The sequence below is a fragment of the Hyperolius riggenbachi genome, chromosome 1 (assembly GCF_040937935.1).
Source record: "Hyperolius riggenbachi isolate aHypRig1 chromosome 1, aHypRig1.pri, whole genome shotgun sequence".
NCBI classification, from domain to species: domain Eukaryota; kingdom Metazoa; phylum Chordata; class Amphibia; order Anura; family Hyperoliidae; genus Hyperolius; species Hyperolius riggenbachi.
In genome coordinates, this window is record NC_090646.1 from 687,874,322 (window position 1) to 687,901,852 (window position 27,531).

Here is a 27,531-nt window from a genome sequence, read left to right on the forward strand (position 1 = left end):
ATGTACTCTGTAATGTGCTGCAGAAGATGGCAGTGCTATATAAATACATAATAATAATAATATGGTAGGACATTACACTATGACTATGGTAGGATTAAAGTGTGAGCTCCTCTGAGGACAGTCAGTGACATGACTATGTACTCTGTAATGTGCTGCAGGAGATGTCAGTGCTATATAAATACATAATAATAATATGGTAGGACATTACACTATGACTATGGTAGGATTAGAGTATGAGCTCCTCTGAGGACAGTCAGTGACATGACTATGTACTATGTACAGTGCTGCAGAAGATGTCAGTGCTATATAAATACATAATAATAATATGGTAGGACATTACACTATGACTATGGTAGGATTAGAGTGTGAGCTCCTCTGAGGACAGTCAGTGACATGACTATGGACTCTGTAATGTGCTGCAGAAGATGTCAGTGCTATATAAATACATAATAATAATATGGTAAGACATTACACTATGACTATGGTAGGATTAGAGTGTGAGCTCCTCTGAGGACAGTCAGTGACATGACTATGGACTCTGTAATGTGCTGCAGAAGATGTCAGTGCTATATAAATGATTCAATCACATCCGCACCAATGGATTCGACGTGCTGAGACCACCCCTGGAGTCACAGGGATTGTACATATCAGGTGAAAGGGTCCGCACCGTCTAAAATGTAAGTATTTATTGAAGCTCTTTAAAACATCATAGGCAAAAGATGAATGTGTGCCGGGTCACCATTGACGCACGGCGTTTCGGATACAATCCTTCCTCAGAATGATTCCAATGCACACTAACTAGTGCTATATAAATGCATAATAATAATAATGTAGGATTAGAGTGTGAGCTCTGAGGACCAGGGCCAGTTGTCGACGCTTTGCTGCCTGAGGCAAACTTGTGAGGTTGCAACTCTTCTCCACCCTTAATGAGCTGGAGTGATCACACAGCACCACCAATTTGCAACTCAAGTTATAGCCGCGGTGCAACTGAAAAAAAAGACACCCTCAGTATAGTTAGGGAGGTTGCCGGGAATAGATGCCCCTTGTATAGAAAGCCAGGTATAGGTTAACAAGGTATACTTGCCCCCCTTATAGGTAGCCAGGTATAGGTGCCCCCAGTATACGTAGCCAGGTATAGGTGCCCCCAGTATAGGTAGCCAGGTATAGGTGCCCCCAGTATAGGTAGCCAGGTATCGGTGCCTCCAGTATAGGCAGCCAGGTATAGGTGTACCCAGTATAGGTAGCCAGGTATAGGTGCTCCCAGTATAGGTAGCCAGGTATAGGCGCCCCCAGTATAGGTAGCCAGGTATCGGTGCCTACAGTATAGGTAGCCAGGTATAGGTGTACCCAGTATAGGTAGCCAGGTATAGGCGCCCCCAGTATAAGTAGCCAGGTATCGTTGCCGCCAGTATAGGTAGCCAGGTATAGGTGTACCCAGTATAGGTAGCCAGCTATAGGTGCCCCCAGTATAAGTAGCCAGGTATAGGTGCCCCCAGTATAGGTAGTCAGGTATAGGTGCTCCCACTATAGGTAGCCAGGTATAGGTGCCCCCAGTATAGGTAGCTAGGTATAGGTTCCCCAGTATAGGTATCCAGGTACAGGTGCCTCCAGTATAAGTAGTCAGGCATAGATGCCCCACTATAGGTAGCCAGGTATAGGTAGCAAGGTATAGGTGCCCCAGTATAGGTAGCCAGGTATAGGTGCCCCCAGTATAAGTAGCCAGGTATAGGTGCCCCCAGTATAAGTAGCCAGGTATAGGTGCCCCCAGTATAGGTAGTCAGGTATAGGTGCCCCCAGTATAGGTAGCCAGGTATAGGTGCCCGCAGGATAGGTTAGCCAGGAATAGGAGCCCCTATTATAGGCAGCAAGGTATAGATTCCCCCGAGTATAGGTAGCCAGCTATAGGAATCCACTGTATAGGTGCCCCCAGTATACGTGGCCAAGTATAGGTGTCCCCAGTATAAGTAGCCAGGTATAGGTGCCCCCAGGATAGGTAGCCAGGTATAGGTGCCCCCAGTATAGGTAGCCAGGTATAGGTGCCACCAGGATAGGTAGCCAGGTATTGGTGCCCCCAGGATAGGTAGCCAGGTATAGGTGCCCCAGTATAGGTAGCCAGGTATAGGTGCCCCCAGGATAGGTAGCCAGGTATAGGTGCCCCCAGGATAGGTAGCCAGGTATAGGTGCCCCCAGGATAGGTAGCCAGGTATAGGTGCCCCAGTATGCCAGGTATAGGTGCTTCCAGTATAGGTAGCCAGGTATAGGTGCCTCCAGGATAGGTAGCCAGGTATAGGTGCCCCGAGGATAGGTAGCCAGGTATAGGTGCCCCAAGGATAGGTAGCCAGGTATAGGTGCCCCCAGGATAGGTAGCCAGGTATAGGTGCCCCCAGGATAGGTAGCCAGGTATAGGTGCCCCAGTATGCCAGGTATAGGTGCTTCCAGTATAGGTAGCCAGGTATAGGTGCCTCCAGGATAGGTAGCCAGGTATAGGTGCCCCCAGTATAGGTAGCCAGGTATAGGTGCTTCCAGTATAGGTAGCCAGGTATAGGTGCCCCCAGGATAGGTAGCCAGGTATAGGTGCCCCCAGTATAGGTAGCCAGGTATAGGTGCCCCCAGTATAGGTAGCCAGGTATAGGTGCCCCCAGTATAGGTAGCCAGGTATAGGTGCCCCCAGTATAAGTAGCCAGGTATAGGTGCCCCCAGTATAGGTAGTCAGGTATAGGTGCCCCCAGTATAGGTAGCCAGGTATAGGTGCTCCCAGTATAGGTAGCCAGGTATAGGTTGCCCCCAGGATAGGTAGCCAGGTATAGGAGCCCCTATTCTAGGCAGCAAGGTATAGATTCCCCCCGAGTATAGGTAGCCAGCTCTAGGTATCCACGGTATAGGTGCCCCCAGTATACGTGGCCAAGTATAGGTGTCCCCAGTATAAGTAGCCAAGTATAGGTGCCCCCAGGATAGGTAGCCAGGTATAGGTGCCCCCAGGATAGGTAGCCAGGTATAGGTGCCCCGAGGATAGGTAGCTAGGTATAGGTGCCCCCAGGATAGGTAGCCAGGTATAGGTGCCCCAGTATAGGTAGCCAGGTATAGGTGCCCCCAGGATAGGTAGCTAGGTATAGGTGCCCCCAGGATAGGTAGCCAGGTATAGGTGCCCCAGTATGCCAGGTATAGGTGCTTCCAGTATAGGTTGCCAGGTATAGGTGCCCCCAGTATAGGTAGCCAGGTATAGGTGCTTCCAGTATAGGTAGCCAGGTATAGGTGCCCCCAGGATAGGTAGCCAGGTATAGGTGCCCCCAGGATAGGTAGCCAGGTATAGGTGCCCCCAGTATAGGTAGCCAGGTATAGGTGCCCCCAGTATAGGTAGCCAGGTATAGGTGCCCCCAGGATAGGTAGCCAGGCATAGGTGCCCCCAGGATAGGTAGCCAGGCATAGGTGCCCCCAGGATAGGTTAGCCAGGTATAGGAGCCCCCAGTATAGGTAGCCAGGTATAGGTTGCCCCCAGGATAGGTAGCCAGGTATAGGTGCCCCCAGTATAGGTAGCCAGGTATAGGTGCCCCCAGTATAGGTAGCCAGGTATAGGTGCCCTCAGTATAGGTAGCCAGGTATAGGTGCCCCCAGTATAAGTAGCCAGGTATAGGTGCCCCCAGTATAGGTAGTCAGGTATAGGTGCCCCCAGTATAGGTAGCCAGGTATAGGTGCTCCCAGTATAGGTAGCCAGGTATAGGTTGCCCCCAGGATAGGTAGCCAGGTATAGGAGCCCCTATTCTAGGCAGCAAGGTATAGATTCCCCCGAGTATAGGTAGCCAGCTCTAGGTATCCACGGTATAGGTGCCCCCAGTATACGTGGCCAAGTATAGGTGTCCCCAGTATAAGTAGCCAAGTATAGGTGCCCCCAGGATAGGTAGCCAGGTATAGGTGCCCCCAGGATAGGTAGCCAGGTATAGGTGCCCCGAGGATAGGTAGCTAGGTATAGGTGCCCTCAGGATAGGTAGCCAGGTATAGGTGCCCCAGTATAGGTAGCCAGGTATAGGTGCCCCCAGGATAGGTAGCTAGGTATAGGTGCCCCCAGGATAGGTAGCCAGGTATAGGTGCCCCAGTATGCCAGGTATAGGTGCTTCCAGTATAGGTAGCCAGGTATAGGTGCCCCCAGTATAGGTAGCCAGGTATAGGTGCTTCCAGTATAGGTAGCCAGGTATAGGTGCCCCCAGGATAGGTAGCCAGGTATAGGTGCCCCCAGGATAGGTAGCCAGGTATAGGTGTCCCCAGTATAGGTAGCCAGGTATAGGTGCCCCCAGTATAGGTAGCCAGGTATAGGTGCCCCCAGGATAGGTAGCCAGGCATAGGTGCCCCCAGGATAGGTAGCCAGGCATAGGTGCCCCCAGGATAGGTAGCCAGGCATAGGTGCCCCCAGGATAGGTTAGCCAGGTATAGGAGCCCCCAGTATAGGTAGCCAGGTATAGGTTGCCCCCAGGATAGGTAGCCAGGTATAGGTGCCCCCAGTATAGGTAGCCAGGTATAGGTGCCCCCAGTATAGGTAGCCAGGTATAGGTACCCCCAGTATAGGTAGCCAGGTATAGGTTGCCCCCAGTATAGGTAGCCAGGTATAGGTGCCCCCAGTATAGGTAGCCAGGTATAGGTTGCCCCCAGGATAGGTAGCCAGGGATAGGTGCCCCCAGTATAGGTAGCCAGGTATAGCTTGCCCCCAGGATAGGTAGCCAGGTATAGGTGCCCCCAGTATAGGTAGCCAGGTAGCCAGGTATAGGTTCCCCCAGTATAGGTAGCCAGGTATAGGTGCCCCCAGTATAGGTAGCTAGGTATAGGTGCCCCCAGGATAGGTAGCCAGGTATAGGTGCCCCCAGTATAGGTAGCCAGGTATAGGTGCCCCCAGGATAGGTTAGCCAGGTATAGCTTGCCCCCAGGATAGGTAGCCAGGTATAGGTGCCCCCAGTATAGGTAGCCAGGTAGCCAGGTATAGGTGCCCCCAGTATAGGTAGCCAGGTATAGGTGCCCCCAGTATAGGTAGCCAGGCATAGGTGCCCCCAGGATAGGTTAGCCAGGTATAGGAGCCCCTATTATAGGCAGCAAGGTATAGATTCCCCCGAGTATAGGTAGCCAGCTATAGGTATCAAAGGTATAGGTGCTCCCAGTATAAATAGACAGGTACAGATGGCTTATAGGTAGCCAGCCTGTTCCCCCCCCCCTCCCCTTTCCTCCTTGGTCACCACTCTTTCCAGGGACACACATTATCATGTCAGATGGCCCCTTCCTCCAATACAGTCCCCGGATCCAGGCACCTATAATGTGCTGCAGGAGATGTCAGTGCTATATAAATACATAATAATAATATGGTAGGACATTACACTATGACTATGGTAGGATTAGAGTATGAGCTCCTCTGAGGACAGTCAGTGACATGACTATGTACTATGTACAGTGCTGCAGAAGATGTCAGTGCTATATAAATACATAATAATAATATGGTAGGACATTACACTATGACTATGGTAGGATTAGAGTGTGAGCTCCTCTGAGGACAGTCAGTGACATGACTATGTACTCTGTAATGTGCTGCAGAAGATGTCAGTGCTATATAAATACATAATAATAATATGGTAGGACATTAGACTATGACTATGGTAGGATTAGAGTGTGAGCTCCTCTGAGGACAGTCAGTGACATGACTATGTACTCTGTAATGTGCTGCAGAAGATGGCAGTGCTATATAAATACATAATAATAATAATATGGTAGGACATTACACTATGACTATGGTAGGATTAAAGTGTGAGCTCCTCTGAGGACAGTCAGTGACATGACTATGTACTCTGTAATGTGCTGCAGGAGATGTCAGTGCTATATAAATACATAATAATAATATGGTAGGACATTACACTATGACTATGGTAGGATTAGAGTATGAGCTCCTCTGAGGACAGTCAGTGACATGACTATGTACTATGTACAGTGCTGCAGAAGATGTCAGTGCTATATAAATACATAATAATAATATGGTAGGACATTACACTATGACTATGGTAGGATTAGAGTGTGAGCTCCTCTGAGGACAGTCAGTGACATGACTATGGACTCTGTAATGTGCTGCAGAAGATGTCAGTGCTATATAAATACATAATAATAATATGGTAAGACATTACACTATGACTATGGTAGGATTAGAGTGTGAGCTCCTCTGAGGACAGTCAGTGACATGACTATGGACTCTGTAATGTGCTGCAGAAGATGTCAGTGCTATATAAATGATTCAATCACATCCGCACCAATGGATTCGACGTGCTGAGACCACCCCTGGAGTCACAGGGATTGTACATATCAGGTGAAAGGGTCCGCACCGTCTAAAATGTAAGTATTTATTGAAGCTCTTTAAAACATCATAGGCAAAAGATGAATGTGTGCCGGGTCACCATTGACGCACGGCGTTTCGGATACAATCCTTCCTCAGAATGATTCCAATGCACACTAACTAGTGCTATATAAATGCATAATAATAATAATGTAGGATTAGAGTGTGAGCTCTGAGGACCAGGGCCAGTTGTCGACGCTTTGCTGCCTGAGGCAAACTTGTGAGGTTGCAACTCTTCTCCACCCTTAATGAGCTGGAGTGATCACACAGCACCACCAATTTGCAACTCAAGTTATAGCCGCGGTGCAACTGAAAAAAAAGACACCCTCAGTATAGTTAGGGAGGTTGCCGGGAATAGATGCCCCTTGTATAGAAAGCCAGGTATAGGTTAACAAGGTATACTTGCCCCCCTTATAGGTAGCCAGGTATAGGTGCCCCCAGTATACGTAGCCAGGTATAGGTGCCCCCAGTATAGGTAGCCAGGTATAGGTGCCCCCAGTATAGGTAGCCAGGTATCGGTGCCTCCAGTATAGGCAGCCAGGTATAGGTGTACCCAGTATAGGTAGCCAGGTATAGGTGCTCCCAGTATAGGTAGCCAGGTATAGGCGCCCCCAGTATAGGTAGCCAGGTATCGGTGCCTCCAGTATAGGTAGCCAGGTATAGGTGTACCCAGTATAGGTAGCCAGGTATAGGCGCCCCCAGTATAAGTAGCCAGGTATCGTTGCCGCCAGTATAGGTAGCCAGGTATAGGTGTACCCAGTATAGGTAGCCAGCTATAGGTGCCCCCAGTATAAGTAGCCAGGTATAGGTGCCCCCAGTATAGGTAGTCAGGTATAGGTGCTCCCACTATAGGTAGCCAGGTATAGGTGCCCCCAGTATAGGTAGCTAGGTATAGGTTACCCAGTATAGGTATCCAGGTACAGGTGCCTCCAGTATAAGTAGTCAGGCATAGGTGCCCCACTATAGGTAGCCAGGTATAGGTAGCAAGGTATAGGTGCCCCAGTATAGGTAGCCAGGTATAGGTGCCCCCAGTATAAGTAGCCAGGTATAGGTGCCCCCAGTATAAGTAGCCAGGTATAGGTGCCCCCAGTATAGGTAGTCAGGTATAGGTGCCCCCAGTATAGGTAGCCAGGTATAGGTGCCCGCAGGATAGGTTAGCCAGGAATAGGAGCCCCTATTATAGGCAGCAAGGTATAGATTCCCCCGAGTATAGGTAGCCAGCTATAGGAATCCACTGTATAGGTGCCCCCAGTATACGTGGCCAAGTATAGGTGTCCCCAGTATAAGTAGCCAGGTATAGGTGCCCCCAGGATAGGTAGCCAGGTATAGGTGCCCCCAGTATAGGTAGCCAGGTATAGGTGCCACCAGGATAGGTAGCCAGGTATTGGTGCCCCCAGGATAGGTAGCCAGGTATAGGTGCCCCAGTATAGGTAGCCAGGTATAGGTGCCCCCAGGATAGGTAGCCAGGTATAGGTGCCCCCAGGATAGGTAGCCAGGTATAGGTGCCCCCAGGATAGGTAGCCAGGTATAGGTGCCCCAGTATGCCAGGTATAGGTGCTTCCAGTATAGGTAGCCAGGTATAGGTGCCTCCAGGATAGGTAGCCAGGTATAGGTGCCCCGAGGATAGGTAGCCAGGTATAGGTGCCCCAAGGATAGGTAGCCAGGTATAGGTGCCCCCAGGATAGGTAGCCAGGTATAGGTGCCCCCAGGATAGGTAGCCAGGTATAGGTGCCCCAGTATGCCAGGTATAGGTGCTTCCAGTATAGGTAGCCAGGTATAGGTGCCTCCAGGATAGGTAGCCAGGTATAGGTGCCCCCAGTATAGGTAGCCAGGTATAGGTGCTTCCAGTATAGGTAGCCAGGTATAGGTGCCCCCAGGATAGGTAGCCAGGTATAGGTGCCCCCAGTATAGGTAGCCAGGTATAGGTGCCCCCAGTATAGGTAGCCAGGTATAGGTGCCCCCAGTATAGGTAGCCAGGTATAGGTGCCCCCAGTATAAGTAGCCAGGTATAGGTGCCCCCAGTATAGGTAGTCAGGTATAGGTGCCCCCAGTATAGGTAGCCAGGTATAGGTGCTCCCAGTATAGGTAGCCAGGTATAGGTTGCCCCCAGGATAGGTAGCCAGGTATAGGAGCCCCTATTCTAGGCAGCAAGGTATAGATTCCCCCCGAGTATAGGTAGCCAGCTCTAGGTATCCACGGTATAGGTGCCCCCAGTATACGTGGCCAAGTATAGGTGTCCCCAGTATAAGTAGCCAAGTATAGGTGCCCCCAGGATAGGTAGCCAGGTATAGGTGCCCCCAGGATAGGTAGCCAGGTATAGGTGCCCCGAGGATAGGTAGCTAGGTATAGGTGCCCCCAGGATAGGTAGCCAGGTATAGGTGCCCCAGTATAGGTAGCCAGGTATAGGTGCCCCCAGGATAGGTAGCTAGGTATAGGTGCCCCCAGGATAGGTAGCCAGGTATAGGTGCCCCAGTATGCCAGGTATAGGTGCTTCCAGTATAGGTAGCCAGGTATAGGTGCCCCCAGTATAGGTAGCCAGGTATAGGTGCTTCCAGTATAGGTAGCCAGGTATAGGTGCCCCCAGGATAGGTAGCCAGGTATAGGTGCCCCCAGGATAGGTAGCCAGGTATAGGTGCCCCCAGTATAGGTAGCCAGGTATAGGTGCCCCCAGTATAGGTAGCCAGGTATAGGTGCCCCCAGGATAGGTAGCCAGGCATAGGTGCCCCCAGGATAGGTAGCCAGGCATAGGTGCCCCCAGGATAGGTTAGCCAGGTATAGGAGCCCCCAGTATAGGTAGCCAGGTATAGGTTGCCCCCAGGATAGGTAGCCAGGTATAGGTGCCCCCAGTATAGGTAGCCAGGTATAGGTGCCCCCAGTATAGGTAGCCAGGTATAGGTGCCCCCAGTATAGGTAGCCAGGTATAGGTGCCCCCAGTATAAGTAGCCAGGTATAGGTGCCCCCAGTATAGGTAGTCAGGTATAGGTGCCCCCAGTATAGGTAGCCAGGTATAGGTGCTCCCAGTATAGGTAGCCAGGTATAGGTTGCCCCCAGGATAGGTAGCCAGGTATAGGAGCCCCTATTCTAGGCAGCAAGGTATAGATTCCCCCGAGTAAAGGTAGCCAGCTCTAGGTATCCACGGTATAGGTGCCCCCAGTATACGTGGCCAAGTATAGGTGTCCCCAGTATAAGTAGCCAAGTATAGGTGCCCCCAGGATAGGTAGCCAGGTATAGGTGCCCCCAGGATAGGTAGCCAGGTATAGGTGCCCCGAGGATAGGTAGCTAGGTATAGGTGCCCTCAGGATAGGTAGCCAGGTATAGGTGCCCCAGTATAGGTAGCCAGGTATAGGTGCCCCCAGGATAGGTAGCTAGGTATAGGTGCCCCCAGGATAGGTAGCCAGGTATAGGTGCCCCAGTATGCCAGGTATAGGTGCTTCCAGTATAGGTAGCCAGGTATAGGTGCCCCCAGTATAGGTAGCCAGGTATAGGTGCTTCCAGTATAGGTAGCCAGGTATAGGTGCCCCCAGGATAGGTAGCCAGGTATAGGTGCCCCCAGGATAGGTAGCCAGGTATAGGTGCCCCCAGTATAGGTAGCCAGGTATAGGTGCCCCCAGTATAGGTAGCCAGGTATAGGTGCCCCCAGGATAGGTAGCCAGGCATAGGTGCCCCCAGGATAGGTAGCCAGGCATAGGTGCCCCCAGGATAGGTAGCCAGGCATAGGTGCCCCCAGGATAGGTTAGCCAGGTATAGGAGCCCCCAGTATAGGTAGCCAGGTATAGGTTGCCCCCAGGATAGGTAGCCAGGTATAGGTGCCCCCAGTATAGGTAGCCAGGTATAGGTGCCCCCAGTATAGGTAGCCAGGTATAGGTACCCCCAGTATAGGTAGCCAGGTATAGGTTGCCCCCAGTATAGGTAGCCAGGTATAGGTGCCCCCAGTATAGGTAGCCAGGTATAGGTTGCCCCCAGGATAGGTAGCCAGGGATAGGTGCCCCCAGTATAGGTAGCCAGGTATAGCTTGCCCCCAGGATAGGTAGCCAGGTATAGGTGCCCCCAGTATAGGTAGCCAGGTAGCCAGGTATAGGTTCCCCCAGTATAGGTAGCCAGGTATAGGTGCCCCCAGTATAGGTAGCTAGGTATAGGTGCCCCCAGGATAGGTAGCCAGGTATAGGTGCCCCCAGTATAGGTAGCCAGGTATAGGTGCCCCCAGGATAGGTTAGCCAGGTATAGCTTGCCCCCAGGATAGGTAGCCAGGTATAGGTGCCCCCAGTATAGGTAGCCAGGTAGCCAGGTATAGGTGCCCCCAGTATAGGTAGCCAGGTATAGGTGCCCCCAGTATAGGTAGCCAGGCATAGGTGCCCCCAGGATAGGATAGCCAGGTATAGGAGCCCCTATTATAGGCAGCAAGGTATAGATTCCCCCGAGTATAGGTAGCCAGCTATAGGTATCAAAGGTATAGGTGCTCCCAGTATAAATAGACAGGTACAGATGGCTTATAGGTAGCCAGCCTGTTCCCCCCCCCCCTCCCCTTTCCTCCTTGGTCACCACTCTTTCCAGGGACACACATTATCATGTCAGATGGCCCCTTCCTCCAATACAGTCCCCGGATCCCCCTCACTGCCAGCATCACAGACCTCACATCAGCGGTGACCCGCAGACAGTGGAGAGGTTGGAGAGAGGTTCCCCTAGTAATAGCACATATACAGTAAGTACTGTAAGTACTACTACTATGAGAACCGCTCTCCTGCCTCTCCACTGTCTGCAGGTCATCGAATGCCCCCAGCCTCTCCAACAATCTGTGTTGGTGCTTCAAGGACACGCTCAGAGTCCCTAGAAAGAGCCTTGGTACGGACCTGGACTCCTGGGAGAGCCCAAGATCGCCTCACCTGGTGAAGCTACATCAGCAAAGGTGCCGCCTCCTACAAGGAGAGCAGGATTGCAGAGAAGAAGCGTGAGTCAATGCTCTGCCAACCATCGCAGCCAATCACCTGTGTCCTGCATGTGGCAGAGCTCCCGAGCCGACACTGATAAGCCACAACTGGGCACATCGTCCTATAGGGCCCTCAGTATAGGTAGCCAGGTATAGGTGCCCCCAGTACAGGTAGCCAGGTATAGGTGCCCCCAGTACAGGTAGCCAGGTATAGGTTCCCCCAGTACAGGTAGCCAGGTATAGGTGCCCCCAATATAGGTAGCCAGGTATAGGTGCCCCCAGTATAGGTAGCCAGGTATAGGTGCCCCCAGTATAGGTAGCCAGGTATAGATGCCCCCAGTACAGGTAGCCAGGTATAGGTGCCCCCCGTACAGGTAGCCAGGTATAGGTGCCCCCAGTACAGGTAGCCAGGTATAGGTGGCCTCAGTATAGGTAGCCAGGTATAGGTGCCCCCAGTACAGGTAGCCAGGTATAGGTGCCCCCCGTACAGGCAGCCAGGTATAGGTGCCCCCAGTACAAGTAGCCAGGTATAGGTGCCCCCAGTATAGGTAGCCAAGTATAGGTGGTGCCCCAGTATAGGTAGCCAGGTATAGGTGGTGCCCCAGTATAGGTAGCCAGGTATCGGTGCCCCCAGTACAGGTAGCCAGGTATAGATGCCCCCAGTACAGGTAGCCAGGTATAGGTGCCCCCAAGTATAGGTAGCCTGGTATAGATGCCTCCAGTATAGGTAGCCAGGTATAGGTGCCCCCAGTATAGGTAGCCAGGTATAGATGCCCCCAGTACAGGTAGCCAGGTATAGGTGTCCCCAGTATAGGTAGCCAGGTATAGGTGCCCCCAGTACATGTAGCCAGGTATAGGTGCCCCCAGTATAGGTAGCCAGGTATAGATGCCCTCAGTACAGGTAGCCAGGTATAGATGCCCCCAGTACAGGTAACCAGGTATAGGTGCCCCCAGTACAGGTAGCCAAGTATAGGTGCCCCCAGTATAGGTAGCCAGGTATAGGTGCCCCCAGTATAGGTAGCCAGGCATAGGTGGCCTCAGTATAGGTAGCCAGGTATAGGTGCCCCCAGTATAGGTAGCCAGGTATAGGTGGCCTCAGTATAGATAGCCAGGTATAGGTGCCCCCAGTACAGGTAGCCAGGTATAGGTGCCTCCAGTATAGGTAGCCAGGTATAGATGCCCCCAGTACAGGTAGCCAGGTATTGATGCCCCCAGTACAGGTAGCCAGGTATAGGTGACCTCAGTATAGGTATCCAGGTATATGTGCCCCGAGTATAGGTAGCCAGGTATAGGTGCCCCCAGTATAGACAGCCAGGTATAGGTGGCCTTAGTATAGGTAGCCAGGTATAGGTGGCCTCAGTATAGGTAGCCAGGTATAGGTGCCCTCAGTATAGGTAGCCAGGTATAGGTGGCCTCAGTATAGGTAGCCAGGTATAGGTTCCCCCAGTATAGGTAGCCAGGTATAGGTGCCCCCAGTATAGGTAGCCAGGTATAGGTGCCTGGAAGTATAGGTAGCAAGGTATAGGTGCCCTCAGTATAGGTAGCCAGGTATAGGTGGCCTCAGTATAGGTAGCCAGGTATAGGTGCCCCCAGTACAGGTAGCCAGGTATAGATGCCCTCAGTATAGGTAGCCAGGTATAGGTGCCCCCAGTATAGGTAGCCAGGTATAGGTGCCCTCAGTATAGGTAGCCAGGTATAGATGCCCTCAGTATAGGTAGCCAGGTATAGGTGCCCCCAGTATAGGTAGCCAGGTATAGGTTGCCCCCAGCATAGGTAGCCAGGTATAGGTGCCCCCAGTATAGGTAGCCAGGTATAGGTGCCCCCAGTATAGGTAGTCAGGTATAGATGCCCTCAGTACAGGTAGCCAGGTATAGATGCCCTCAGTACAGGTAGCCAGGTATAGATGCCCCCAGTACAGGTAGCCAGGTATAGGTGCCCCCAGTACAGGTAGCCAAGTATAGGTGCCCCCAGTACAGGTAGCCAGGTATAGGTGCCCTCAGTATAGGTAGCCAGGTATAGGTGGCCTCAGTACAGGTAGCCAGGTATAGGTTCCCCCAGTATAGGTAGCCAGGTATAGGTGCCCCCAGTATAGGTAGCCAGGTATAGGTGCCTGGAAGTATAGGTAGCCAGGTATAGGTGCCCTCAGTATAGGTAGCCAGGTATAGGTGGCCTCAGTATAGGTAGCCAGGTATAGGTGCCCCCAGTATAGGTAGCCAGGTATAGATGCCCTCAGTATAGGTAGCCAGGTATAGGTGCCCCCAGTATAGGTAGCCAGGTATAGGTGCCCTCAGTATAGGTAGCCAGGTATAGGTGCCCCCAGTATAGGTAGCCAGGTATAGGTGCCCTAAGTATAGGTAGCCAGGTATAGATACCCTCAGGATAGGTAGCCAGGTATAGGTGCCCTCAGTATAGGTAGCCAGGTATAGGTTGCCCCCAGCATAGGAAGCCAGGTATAGGTGCCCCCAGTATAGGTAGCCAGGTATAGGTGCCCCCAGTATAGGTAGCCAGGTATAGATGCCCTCAGTACAGGTAGCCAGGTATAGGTGCCCCCAGTACAGGTAGCCAGGTATAGGTGCCCTCAGTATAGGTAGCCAGGTATAGGTGCCCCCAGTATAGGTAGCCAGGTATAGGTGCCCTCAGTATAGGTAGCCAGGTATAGGTGCCCCCAGTATAGGTAGCCAGGTATAGGTGCCCCCAGTACAGGTAGCCAGGTATAGATGCCCTCAGTACAGGTAGCCAGGTATAGGTTCCCCCAGTATAGGTAGCCAGGTATAGGTGCCCCCAGTACAGGTAGCCAAGTATAGGTGCCCCCAGTACAGGTAGCCAGGTATAGGTGCCCTCAGTATAGGTAGCCAGGTATAGGTGCCCTCAGTATAGGTAGCCAGGTATAGGTGCCCCCAGTATAGGTAGCCAGGTATAGGTGCCCTCAGTATAGGTAGCCAGGTATACATGCCCTCAGTATAGGTAGCCAGGTATAGGTGCCCCCAGTACAGGTAGCCAGGTATAGGTTCCCCCAGTATAGGTAGCCAGGTATAGGTGCCCCCAGTATAGGTAGCCAGGTATAGGTGCCCCCAGTATAGGTAGCCAGGTATAGATGCCCCCAGTACAGGTAGCCAGGTATAGGTGCCCCCCGTACAGGTAGCCAGGTATAGGTGCCCCCAGTACAGGTAGCCAGGTATAGGTGGCCTCAGTATAGGTAGCCAGGTATAGGTGCCCCCAGTACAGGTAGCCAGGTATAGGTGCCCCCCGTACAGGCAGCCAGGTATAGGTGCCCCCAGTACAAGTAGCCAGGTATAGGTGCCCCCAGTATAGGTAGCCAAGTATAGGTGGTGCCCCAGTATAGGTAGCCAGGTATAGGTGGTGCCCCAGTATAGGTAGCCAGGTATCGGTGCCCCCAGTACAGGTAGCCAGGTATAGATGCCCCCAGTACAGGTAGCCAGGTATAGGTGCCCCCAAGTATAGGTAGCCTGGTATAGATGCCTCCAGTATAGGTAGCCAGGTATAGGTGCCCCCAGTATAGGTAGCCAGGTATAGATGCCCCCAGTACAGGTAGCCAGGTATAGGTGTCCCCAGTATAGGTAGCCAGGTATAGGTGCCCCCAGTACATGTAGCCAGGTATAGGTGCCCCCAGTATAGGTAGCCAGGTATAGATGCCCTCAGTACAGGTAGCCAGGTATAGATGCCCCCAGTACAGGTAACCAGGTATAGGTGCCCCCAGTACAGGTAGCCAAGTATAGGTGCCCCCAGTATAGGTAGCCAGGTATAGGTGCCCCCAGTATAGGTAGCCAGGCATACGTGGCCTCAGTATAGGTAGCCAGGTATAGGTGCCCCCAGTATAGGTAGCCAGGTATAGGTGGCCTCAGTATAGATAGCCAGGTATAGGTGCCCCCAGTACAGGTAGCCAGGTATAGGTGCCTCCAGTATAGGTAGCCAGGTATAGATGCCCCCAGTACAGGTAGCCAGGTATTGATGCCCCCAGTACAGGTAGCCAGGTATAGGTGACCTCAGTATAGGTATCCAGGTATATGTGCCCCGAGTATAGGTAGCCAGGTATAAGTGCCCCCAGTATAGACAGCCAGGTATAGGTGGCCTTAGTATAGGTAGCCAGGTATAGGTGGCCTCAGTATAGGTAGCCAGGTATAGGTGCCCTCAGTATAGGTAGCCAGGTATAGGTGGCCTCAGTATAGGTAGCCAGGTATAGGTTCCCCCAGTATAGGTAGCCAGGTATAGGTGCCCCCAGTATAGGTAGCCAGGTATAGGTGCCTGGAAGTATAGGTAGCCAGGTATAGGTGCCCTCAGTATAGGTAGCCAGGTATAGGTGGCCTCAGTATAGGTAGCCAGGTATAGGTGCCCCCAGTATAGGTAGCCAGGTATAGATGCCCTCAGTATAGGTAGCCAGGTATAGGTGCCCCCAGTATAGGTAGCCAGGTATAGGTGCCCTCAGTATAGGTAGCCAGGTATAGATGCCCTCAGTATAGGTAGCCAGGTATAGGTGCCCCCAGTATAGGTAGCCAGGTATAGGTTGCCCCCAGCATAGGTAGCCAGGTATAGGTGCCCCCAGTATAGGTAGCCAGGTATAGGTGCCCCCAGTATAGGTAGTCAGGTATAGATGCCCTCAGTACAGGTAGCCAGGTATAGATGCCCTCAGTACAGGTAGCCAGGTATAGATGCCCCCAGTACAGGTAGCCAGGTATAGGTGCCCCCAGTACAGGTAGCCAAGTATAGGTGCCCCCAGTACAGGTAGCCAGGTATAGGTGCCCTCAGTATAGGTAGCCAGGTATAGGTGGCCTCAGTACAGGTAGCCAGGTATAGGTTCCCCCAGTATAGGTAGCCAGGTATAGGTGCCCCCAGTATAGGTAGCCAGGTATAGGTGCCTGGAAGTATAGGTAGCCAGGTATAGGTGCCCTCAGTATAGGTAGCCAGGTATAGGTGGCCTCAGTATAGGTAGCCAGGTATAGGTGCCCCCAGTATAGGTAGCCAGGTATAGATGCCCTCAGTATAGGTAGCCAGGTATAGGTGCCCCCAGTATAGGTAGCCAGGTATAGGTGCCCTCAGTATAGGTAGCCAGGTATAAGTGCCCCCAGTATAGGTAGCCAGGTATAGGTGCCCTAAGTATAGGTAGCCAGGTATAGATACCCTCAGGATAGGTAGCCAGGTATAGGTGCCCTCAGTATAGGTAGCCAGGTATAGGTTGCCCCCAGCATAGGAAGCCAGGTATAGGTGCCCCCAGTATAGGTAGCCAGGTATAGGTGCCCCCAGTATAGGTAGCCAGGTATAGATGCCCTCAGTACAGGTAGCCAGGTATAGGTGCCCCCAGTACAGGTAGCCAGGTATAGGTGCCCTCAGTATAGGTAGCCAGGTATAGGTGCCCCCAGTATAGGTAGCCAGGTATAGGTGCCCTCAGTATAGGTAGCCAGGTATAGGTGCCCCCAGTATAGGTAGCCAGGTATAGGTGCCCCCAGTATAGGTAGCCAGGTATAGGTGCCCCCAGTACAGGTAGCCAGGTATAGATGCCCTCAGTACAGGTAGCCAGGTATAGGTTCCCCCAGTATAGGTAGCCAGGTATAGGTGCCCCCAGTACAGGTAGCCAAGTATAGGTGCCCCCAGTACAGGTAGCCAGGTATAGGTGCCCTCAGTATAGGTAGCCAGGTATAGGTGCCCTCAGTATAGGTAGCCAGGTATAGGTGCCCCCAGTATAGGTAGCCAGGTATAGGTGCCCTCAGTATAGGTAGCCAGGTATACATGCCCTCAGTATAGGTAGCCAGGTATAGGTTGCCCCCAGCATAGGTAGCCAGGTATAGGTGCCCCCAGTATAGGTAGCCAGGTATAGGTGCCCCCAGTATAGGTAGCCAGGTATAGAGCAGGATTGCAGAGAAGAAGCGTGAGCCAATGCTCTGCCAACCATCGCAGCCAATCACCTGTGCCCTGCATGTGGCAGAGCTCCCGAGCCGACACTGCTAAGCCACAGCCGGGCACACTGTACCCAGTCAGTCTCCTTTCTATGATGTTCTTGGTTATCGTCAAGGACGGACGTGATCTTACAGGCTAAGACTTTTCTAGGAGACTTTAGAGCGAGCCAGAGACTGGATAACACAGAGTAATCTGGACTTATTTATGTTTCTTGTGTTGTACTTGGCTGCCCCTCCCCCCAGAGCCCCCCCCATACCATGCAGGCTGGTATAGCTCCGGTGAGAAGCCCCAATCAGCCGGGGCTCCGCATTCTGGCTATCCCAGCCTGCATGGAGGGGTTACAGAGGCTCGGGAGGGGACCCCATACCATTTCTTTTTTTTATTTTCCACACTCTGAACACATATACATATTATTATTTACAATTTATATAGCGCCGGCACATTCCGCAGCGATGTACAGAGTCTACATATAGTCTGTCCCTCAGAGGAGCTCACAATCTAATGTCTGACTGTACAGTATGTATTGTGTGCTGTTAGTTTCAGCAGACTGAGTGTGTATTGTTGTGACTTACATGAAGATCAGATCACATTGTATGACCCATTTGTGTAGAAATCTATAGAATTCCACAGGGGTCACATACTTTTTATTACTGCTGTAAATAAGGTTACTGTTCAAATAAAATAGTCGTAATAAAATGACCAATTTCTTTTGCAACACTGACACACAAATCTGCAGAAATATACACAGGCCCAGCGACTCACCTCAAAATGCCCAGTCTGGTGGCTGGCCATGGCCCAGAGATCGAAGTCTGTGTTACGGTCGTTATTCTTGTCCATGCTGACCGTCCCGGTGATACCTGAGGAGAGACCACATGGAGAGATCCAGCATGGCTGGCGGGATCATACAGAAGATGATCATATTGTGCAACCTCTCTGCCTCACTAGTGCCCCCCATACAGTTCCCTGGTGTCTAGTGACCCCTCCCTTCCTCATACTGTTCCCTGGTGTCTAATGGACCCCCCTCCCTCATACAGTTCCCTAGTGTCTAATGACCACTCCCTCCCCTATACAGTTCCTTGGTGTCTAGTGACCCCCCTCCCTACCCTATACAGTTCCCTGGTGTCTAATGGACCCCCTCCGTACCCCTATACAGTTCCCTGGTGTCTAGTGGCCCCTCCCTCCCCTATACAGTTCCCTGGTGTCTAGTGACCCCCCTCCCCTATACAGTTTCCTGGTGTCTAGTGGCCCCTCCCTCCCTCATACAGTTCCCTGGTGTCTAGTGACCCCTCCCTCCCCTATACAGTTCCCCGGTGTCTAGTGGCCCTATCCTACCCTATACAGTTCCTTGGTGTCTAGTGACCCTCTCCCTTCCCTATACAGTTCCCTGGTGTCTAGTGGCCCCCTCTCTCTCCTATACAGTTCCCTGGTGTCTAATGGCCCCTCCCTGCCCTATACAGTTCCCTGGTGTCTAGTGGCCCCCTCCTCCCCATACAGTACCCTGGTGTCTAATGGCCCCTCCCTCCCCCATACAGTCCCTGGTGTCTAATGGCCCCTCCCTCCCCTATACAGTTCCCTGGTGTCTAGTGTCCCCTCCCTCCCCTATACAGTTCCCTGGTGTCTAGTGACCCCTCCCCTATACAGTTCCCTGGTGTCTAGTGTCCCCCTCCCTCCCCTATACAGTTCCTTGGTGTCTAGTGGCCCCTCCCTCCCCCAAGCAGTTCCCTGGTGTCTAGTAGCCCCCTCCCTCCCTCCCCTATACAGATCTCTGGTGTGTGAAGGGGTGTAGGGAAACGTGAATGGGGCTGTGGATGTTTGTCTGATGACTGTGTGGGGGTCTTACCTGCCATTGTCCGCTCCTGGATCTTCTGTACAATCCGGATTCCATCTTTCTGTGATCCCCCTTCCTGCAGCGTCTCATTCAAAGCGTGAGCGTAAAGCAGGACCCCGTCATAGAAGCATCCGGCCACCAGGTTCATCTGCGGAGACCAACCACTGTCACGCCTCACATCGCCATCACGTCCCGCCTCACATCGCCATCACTCCTCACATCGCCATCACTTCTCCACTTCTCACACCGCCGTCACGCCTCACACCGCCGTCACTCCTCACACCGCCGTCACTCCTCACACCGCCGTCACTCCTCACACCGCCGACACGCCTCACATAACCATCACTCCTCACACCGCCGTCACGCCTCACATCACCGTCACGCCTCACATCTCCATCACTCCTCACTCCTCCATCACTCCTCACACCGCCGTCACTCCTCACACCTCCATCACTCCTCACACCGCCGACATCCCTCACATAGCCATCACCCCTCCATCACCCCTCACACCTCCACCAGCGTGAGCGTAAAGCAGGACCCCGTCATAGAAGAATCCGGCCACCAGGTTCATCTGCGGAGACCAACCACTGTCACGCCTCACATTGCCATCACTCCTCACTCCGCCGTCACGCCTCACACCTCCGTCACTCCTCACAGCGCCCTCATTCCTCACACCTCCGTCACTCCGCACACCTCCATCACTCCTCACACCGCCACCACCCCTCACACCGCCACCACTCCTCACACCGCCATCACCCCTCACACCGCCACCACCCCTCACACCGCCACCACCCCTCACACCTCCATCACTCCTCACACCTCCATCACTCCTCACACCACCTTCACTCCTCACACCTCCATCACCCCTCACACCTCCATCAACCCTCACACCGCCATCACTCCTCACACCGCCACCACCCCTCACACCTCCATCACCCCTCATACCTCCATCACCCCTCACACCTCCACCACTCCTCACACCGCCATCACTCCTCACACCGCCACCACCCCTCACACCGCCATCACTCCTCACACATCCATCACTCCGCTCACCGCCACCACCCCTCACACCTCCATCACTCCTCACACCTCCATCACCCCTCACACCGCCATCACTCCTCACACCGCCATAACCCCTCACACCTCCATCAACCCTCACACCTCCATCACTCCTCACACCTCCATCACTCCTCACACCGCCATCACTCCTCACACCGCCATCACTCCTCACACCGCCGTCACTCCCCACACCGCCGTCACTCCCCACACCGCCATCACTCCTCACACCGCCATCACTCCTCACACCTGTGTGACCAGCCTCACTGTCATTCCTCACACTCGTGTGACCAGCCTGCATAACAAGGTGGGGGAGCAGTGGTCTCGGTAAAAGGTGGGGGAGGAGTGGTCTCGGTATAAGGTGGGGGAGGAGTGGTCTCGGAATAAGGTGGGGAGGAGTGGTCTCGGTATAAGGTGGGGAGGAGTGGTCTCGGTATAGGTAGGTGGGGAGGAGTGGTCTAGGTATAAGGTGGGGAGGAGTGGTCTCGGTATAAGGTGGGGAGGAGTGGTCTAGGTATAAGGTGGGGAGGAGTGGTCTCGGTATAAGGTGGGGAGGAGTGGTCTCGGTATAAGGTGGGGGAGGGGTGGTCTCGGTATAAGGTGGGGGAGGAGTGGTCTCGGTATAAGGTGGGGGAGGAGTGGTCTCGGTATAAGGTGGGGGAGAAGTGGTCTTGGTATAAGGTGGGGAGGAGTGGTCTCGGTATAAGGTGGGGAGGAGTGGTCTCGGTATAAGGTGGGGAGGAGTGGTCTCGGTATCAGGTGGGGAGGAGTGGTCTCGGTATCAGGTGGGGAGGAGTGGTCTCAGTATAGGTAGGTGGGTGAGTGGTGGTCTCGGTATAAGGTGGGGGAGGAGTGGTCTCGGTATAGGTAGGTGGGGAGGAGTGGTCTCGGTATAGGTAGGTGGGGAGGAGTGGTCTCGGTATAGGTAGGTGGGGGAGGAGTGGTCTCGGTATAGGTAGGTGGGGGAGGAGTGGTCTCGGTATAAGGTGGGGAGGAGTGGTCTCGGTATAAGGTGGGGGAGGAGTGGTCTCGGTATAAGGTGGGAGAGGAGTGGTCTCGGTATAAGGTGGGGGAGGAGTGGTCTCGGTATAGGTAGGTGGGGAGGAGTGGTCTCGGTATAAGGTGGGGAGGAGTGGTCTCGGTATAAGGTGGGGGAGGAGTGGTCTCGGTATAAGGTGGGGGAGGAGTGGTCTCGGTATAGGTAGGTGGGTGAGTGGTGGTCTCGGTATAAGGTGGGGAGGAGTGGTCTCGGTATAGGTAGGTGGGGGAGAAGTGGTCTCGGTATAAGGTGGGGAGGAGTGGTCTCGGTATAAGGTGGAGAGGAGTGGTCTCGGTATAAGGTGGGGAGGAGTGGTCTCGGTAAAAGGTGGGGGAGGAGTGGTCTCGGTATAAGGTGGGGGAGGAGTGGTCTCGGTATAAGGTGGGGGAGGAGTGGTCTCGGTATAAGGTGGGGGAGGAGTGGTCTCGGTATAAGGTAGGGAGGAGTGGTCTCGGCATAAGGTGGGGAGGAGTGGTCTCGGTATAGGTAGGTGGGGGAGGAGTGGTCTCTGTATAAGGTGGGGGAGGAGTGGTCTCGGTATAAGGTGGGGGAGGAGTGGTCTCGGCATAAGGTGGGGGAGGAGTGGTCTCGGCATAAGGTGGGGAGGAGTGGTCTCGGTATAAGGTGGGGAGGAGTGGTCTCGGTATAAGGTGGGGGAGGAGTGGTCTCGGTATAAGGTGGGGAGGAGTGGTCTCGGTATAGGTAGGTGGGGGAGGAGTGGTCTCGGTATAGGTAGGTGGGGAGGAGTGGTCTTGGTATAAGGTGGGGGAGGAGTGGTCTCGGTATAGGTAGGTGGGGAGGAGTGGTCTCGGCATAAGGTGAGGGGTGGTCTCGGTATAAGGTGGGGGAGGAGTGGTCTCGGTATAAGGTGGGGAGGAGTGGTCTCGGTATAGGTAGGTGGGGGTGGAGTGGTCTCGGTATAAGGTGGGGAGGAGTGGTCTCGGTATAGGTAGGTGGGGGAGGAGTGGTCTCGGTATAAGGTGGGGAGGAGTGGTCTCGGTATAGGTAGGTGGGGGAGGAGTGGTCTCGGTATAAGGTGGGGGAGGAGTGGTCTCGGTATAGGTAGGTGGGGGAGGAGTGGTCTCGGTATAAGGTGGGGAGGAGTGGTCTCGGTATAGGTAGGTGGGGGAGGAGTGGTCTCGGTATAAGGTGGGGAGGAGTGGTCTCGGTATAAGGTGGGGAGGAGTGGTCTCGGTATAAGGTGGGGAGGAGTGGTCTCGGTATAGGTAGGTGGAGGAGGAGTGGTCTCGGTATAGGTAGGTGGGGGAGTGGAGGTCTCGGCATAAGGTGGGGGGGTGGTCTCGGTATAAGGTGGGGAGGAGTGGTCTCGGTATAAGGTGGGGAGGAGTGGTCTCGGTATAGGTAGGTGGGGGGGAGGAGTGGTCTCGGTATAGGTAGATGGGGGGAGTGGTCTCGGTATAGGTAGGTGGGGAGGAGTGGTCTCGGTATAGGTAGGTGGGGGAGTGGTGGTCTCGGCATAAGGTGGGGGGGGTTGGTCTCGGTATAGGTAGGTGGGGGAGGGGACAATTACCAGAGAATAGTTGAGGCTGGCGTTGAACTCGGTCTTGCTGCGTTGGATGAGTTTTCTTTGGAACTCCAGATAATCTGGATTTTGAGGCTCGTGGTACGAAATAATCAGCACAGTCTGCAGAGAGAGCATACTATCATCATACAGTGTGAGAGCTGACACTAGGGGGAGCCACTGTGTGACCTCATAGCCAGCCTGACACACCAGCACTAGGGGGAGCCACTGTGTGACCTAATAGCCAACCTGACACACCAGCACTAGAGGGAGCCACTGTGTGACCTCATAGCCAGCCTGACACACCAGCACTAGAGGGAGCCACTGTGTGACCTCATAGCTAGCCTGACACACCAGCACTAGGGGGAGCCACTGTGTGACCTCATAGCCAACCTGACACACCAGCACTAGGGGGCACCACTGTGTGACATCATAGCTAGCCTGACACACCAGCACTAGGGGGCACCACTGTGTGACCTCATAGCCAGCCTGACACACCAGCACTAGAGGGAGCCACTGTGTGACCTCATAGCCAGTCTGACACACCAGCACTAGGGGAGCCACTGTGTGACCTCATAGCCAGCCTGACACACCAGCACTAGGGGGAGCCACTGTGTGACCTCATAGCCAGCCTGACACACCAGCACTAGGGGGAGCCACTGTGTGACCTCATAGCCAGCCTGACACACCAGCACTAGGGGGAGCCACTGTGTGACCTCATAGCCAACCTGACACACCAGCACTAGAGGGAGCCACTGTGTGACCTCATAGCCAGCCTGACACACCAGCACTAGGGGGAGCCACTGTGTGACCTCATAGGCAGCCTGACACACCAGCACTAGGGGGAGCCACTGTGTGACCTCATAGCCAGCCTGACACACCAGCACTAGGGGGAGCCACTGTGTGACCTCATAGCCAACCTGACACACCAGCACTAGAGGGAGCCACTGTGTGACCTCATAGCCAGCCTGACACACCAGCACTAGGGGGAGCCACTGTGTGACCTCATAGCTAGCCTGACACACCAGCACTAGGGGGAGCCACTGTGTGACCTCATAGCCAGCCTGACACACCAGCACTAGGGGGCACCACTGTGTGACCTCATAGCCAGCCTGACACACCAGCACTAGGGGGAGCCACTGTGTGACCTCATAGCCAGCCTGACACACCAGCACTAGGGGGAGCCACTGTGTGACCTCATAGCCAGCCTGACACACCAGCACTAGGGGGCACCACTGTGTGACCTCATAGCCAGCCTGACACACCAGCACTAGGGGGAGCCACTGTGTGACCTCATAGCCAGCCTGACACACCAGCACTAGGGGGAGCCACTGTGTGACCTCATAGCCAGCCTGACACACCAGCACTAGGGGGAGCCACTGTGTGACCTCATAGCCAGCCTGACACACCAGCACTAGTGGGAGCCACTGTGTGACCTCATAGCCAGCATGACACACCAGCACTAGGGGGCGCCACTGTGTGACCTCATAGCCAGCCTGACACACCAGCACTAGGGGGAGCCACTGTGTGACCTCATAGCCAGCCTGACACACCAGCACTAGGGGGAGCCACTGTGTGACCTCATAGCCAGCCTAACACACCAGCACTAGGGGGAGCCACTGTGTGACCTCATAGCCAGCCTGACACACCAGCACTAGGGGGAGCCACTGTGTGACCTCATAGCCAGCCTGACACACCAGCACTAGGGGGAGCCACTGTGTGACCTCATAGCCAGCCTGACACACCAGCACTAGGGGGAGCCACTGTGTGACCTCATAGCTAGCCTGACACACCAGCACTAGGGGGAGTCACTGTGTGACCTCATAGCCAGCCTGACACACCAGCACTAGGGGGAGCCACTGTGTGACCTCATAGCCAGCCTGACACACCAGCACTAGGGGGCACCACTGTGTGACCTCATAGCCAGCCTGACACACCAGCACTAGGGGGAGCCACTGTGTGACCTCATAGCCAGCCTAACACACCAGCACTAGGGGGAGCCACTGTGTGACCTCATAGCTAGCCTGACACACCAGCACTAGGGGGAGACACTGTGTGACCTCATAGCCAGCCTGACACACCAGCACTAGAGGGAGCCACTGTGTGACCTCATAGCTAGCCTGACACACCAGCACTAGGGGGAGCCACTGTGTGACCTCATAGCCAGCCTGACACACCAGCACTAGGGGAGCCACTGTGTGACCTCATAGCCAGCCTGACACACCAGCACTAGGGGGAGCCACTGTGTGACCTCATAGCTAGCCTGACACACCAGCACTAGGGGGAGCCACTGTGTGACCTCATAGCCAGCCTGACACACCAGCACTAGGGGGAGCCACTGTGTGACCTCATAGCCAGCCTGACACACCAGCACTAGGGGGAGCCACTGTGTGACCTCATAGCCAGCCTGACACACCAGCACTAGGGGGCACCACTGTGTGACCTCATAGCCAGCCTGACACACCAGCACTAGGGGGAGACACTGTGTGACCTCATAGCCAGCCTGACACACCAGCACTAGGGGGAGACACTGTGTGACCTCATAGCCAGCCTGACACACCAGCACTAGGGGGAGCCACTGTGTGTCCTCATAGCTAGCCTGACACACCAGCACTAGGGGAGCCACTGTGTGACCTCATAGCCAGCCTGACACACCAGCACTAGGGGGAGCCACTGTGTGACCTCATAGCCAGCCTGACACACCAGCACTAGGGGGAGCCACTGTGTGACCTCATAGCCAGCCTAACACACCAGCACTAGGGGGAGCCACTGTGTGACCTCATAGCCAGCCTGACACACCAGCACTAGGGGGAGCCACTGTGTGACCTCATAGCCAGCCTGACACACCAGCACTAGGGGGAGCCACTGTGTGACCTCATAGCTAGCCTGACACACCAGCACTAGGGGGAGCCACTGTGTGACCTCATAGCCAGCCTGACACACCAGCACTAGGGGACACCACTGTGTGACCTCATAGCTAGCCTGATTCACCAGCACTAGGGGAGCCACTGTGTGACCTCATAGCTAGCCTGACACACCAGCACTAGGGAGAGCCACTGTGTGACCTCATAGCCAGCCTGACACACCAGCACTAGGGGGAGCCACTGTGTGACCTCATAGCTAGCCTGATTCACCAGCACTAGGGGGAGCCACTGTGTGACCTCATAGCCAGCCTGACACACCAGCACTAGGGGGAGCCACTGTGTGACCTCATAGCCAGCCTGACACACCAGCACTAGGGGGAGCCACTGTGTGACCTCATAGCCAGCCTGACACACCAGCACTAGGGGGAGCCACTGTGTGACCTCATAGCCAGCCTGACACACCAGCACTAGGGGGAGCCACTGTGTGACCTCATAGCCAGCATGACACACCAGCACTAGGGGGCGCCACTGTGTGACCTCATAGCCAGCCTGACACACCAGCACTAGGGGGAGACACTGTGTGACCTCATAGCCAGCCTGATTCACCAGCACTAGGGGGAGCCACTGTGTGACCTCATAGCCAGCCTGAAACACCAGCACTAGGGGGAGCCACTGTGTGACCTCATAGCCAGCCTGACACACCAGCACTAGGGGGAGCCACTGTGTGACCTCATAGCCAGCCTGACACACCAGCACTAGGGGGAGCCACTGTGTGACCTCATAGCCAGCCTGACACACCAGCACTAGGGGGAGCCACTGTGTGACCTCATAGCCAGCATGACACACCAGCACTAGGGGGCGCCACTGTGTGACCTCATAGCCAGCCTGACACACCAGCACTAGGGGGAGACACTGTGTGACCTCATAGCCAGCCTGACACACCAGCACTAGGGGAGTCACTGTGTGACCTCATAGCCAGCCTGACACACCAGCACTAGGGGGCACCACTGTGTAACCTCATAGCCAGCCTGACACACCAGCACTAGGGGGCACCACTGTGTGACCTCATAGCTAGCCTGATTCACCAGCACTAGGGGAGCCACTGTGTGACCTCATAGCTAGCCTGACACACCAGCACTAGGGGGAGCCACTGTGTGACCTCATAGCCAGCCTGACACACCAGCACTAGGGGGAGCCACTGTGTGACCTCATAGCCAACCTGACACACCAGCACTAGGGGTAGCCACTGTGTGACCTAATAGCCAGCCTGACACACCAGCACTAGGGGGAGCCACTGTGTGACCTCATAGCCAGACTGACACACCAGCACTAGGGGCGCTACTGTGTGACCTCATAGCCAGCCAGACACACCAGCACTAGGGGGAGCCACTGTGTGACCTCATAGCCAGCATGACACACCAGCACTAGGGGGTACCACTGTGTGACCTCATAGCCAGCCTGACACACCAGCACTAGGGGAGCCACTGTGTGACCTCATAGCCAGCCTGACACACCAGCACTAGGGGAGCCACTGTGTGACCTCATAGCTAGCCTGACACACCAGCACTAGGGGGAGCCACTGTGTGACCTCATAGCCAGCCTGACACACCAGCACTAGGGGGCACCACTGTGTGACCTCATAGCCAGCCTGACACACCAGCACTAGAGGAAGCCACTGTGTGACCTCATAGCAAGCCTGACACACCAGCACTAGGGGGAGCCACTGTGTGACCTCATAGCCAGCCTGACACACCAGCACTAGGGGAAGCCACTGTGTGACCTCATAGCCAACCTGACACACCAGCACTAGGGGGAGCCACTGTGTGACCTCATAGCCAGCCTGACACACCAGCACTAGGGGGCACCACTGTGTGACCTCATAGCCAGCCTGACACACCAGCACTAGGGGGACACAACGGTGTGACCTCATAGCCAGCCTGAAACACCAGCACTAGGGGGAGCCACTGTGTGACCTCATAGCTAGCCTGACACACCAGCACTAGGGGGGGCCACTGTGTGACCTCATAGCTAGC

At 54.2% G+C, this 27,531-nt stretch overlaps 1 protein-coding gene across 1 annotated transcript in view; it reads right to left on the reverse strand.

The window, feature by feature from the left end:
- Positions 1–27,531, reverse strand: part of NPR2 (natriuretic peptide receptor 2) — a 253,098-nt gene that overhangs the window by 166,410 nt on the left and 59,157 nt on the right. The window contains exons 3-5 of the mRNA XM_068265792.1: positions 22,644–22,757; positions 19,030–19,165; positions 17,952–18,046 (exon numbers count right to left, since the gene is read on the reverse strand). Of these exons, the coding sequence (XP_068121893.1) occupies positions 17,952–18,046; positions 19,030–19,165; positions 22,644–22,757 (345 nt within the window). The remainder of the gene's footprint in view (positions 1–17,951; positions 18,047–19,029; positions 19,166–22,643; positions 22,758–27,531) is intronic.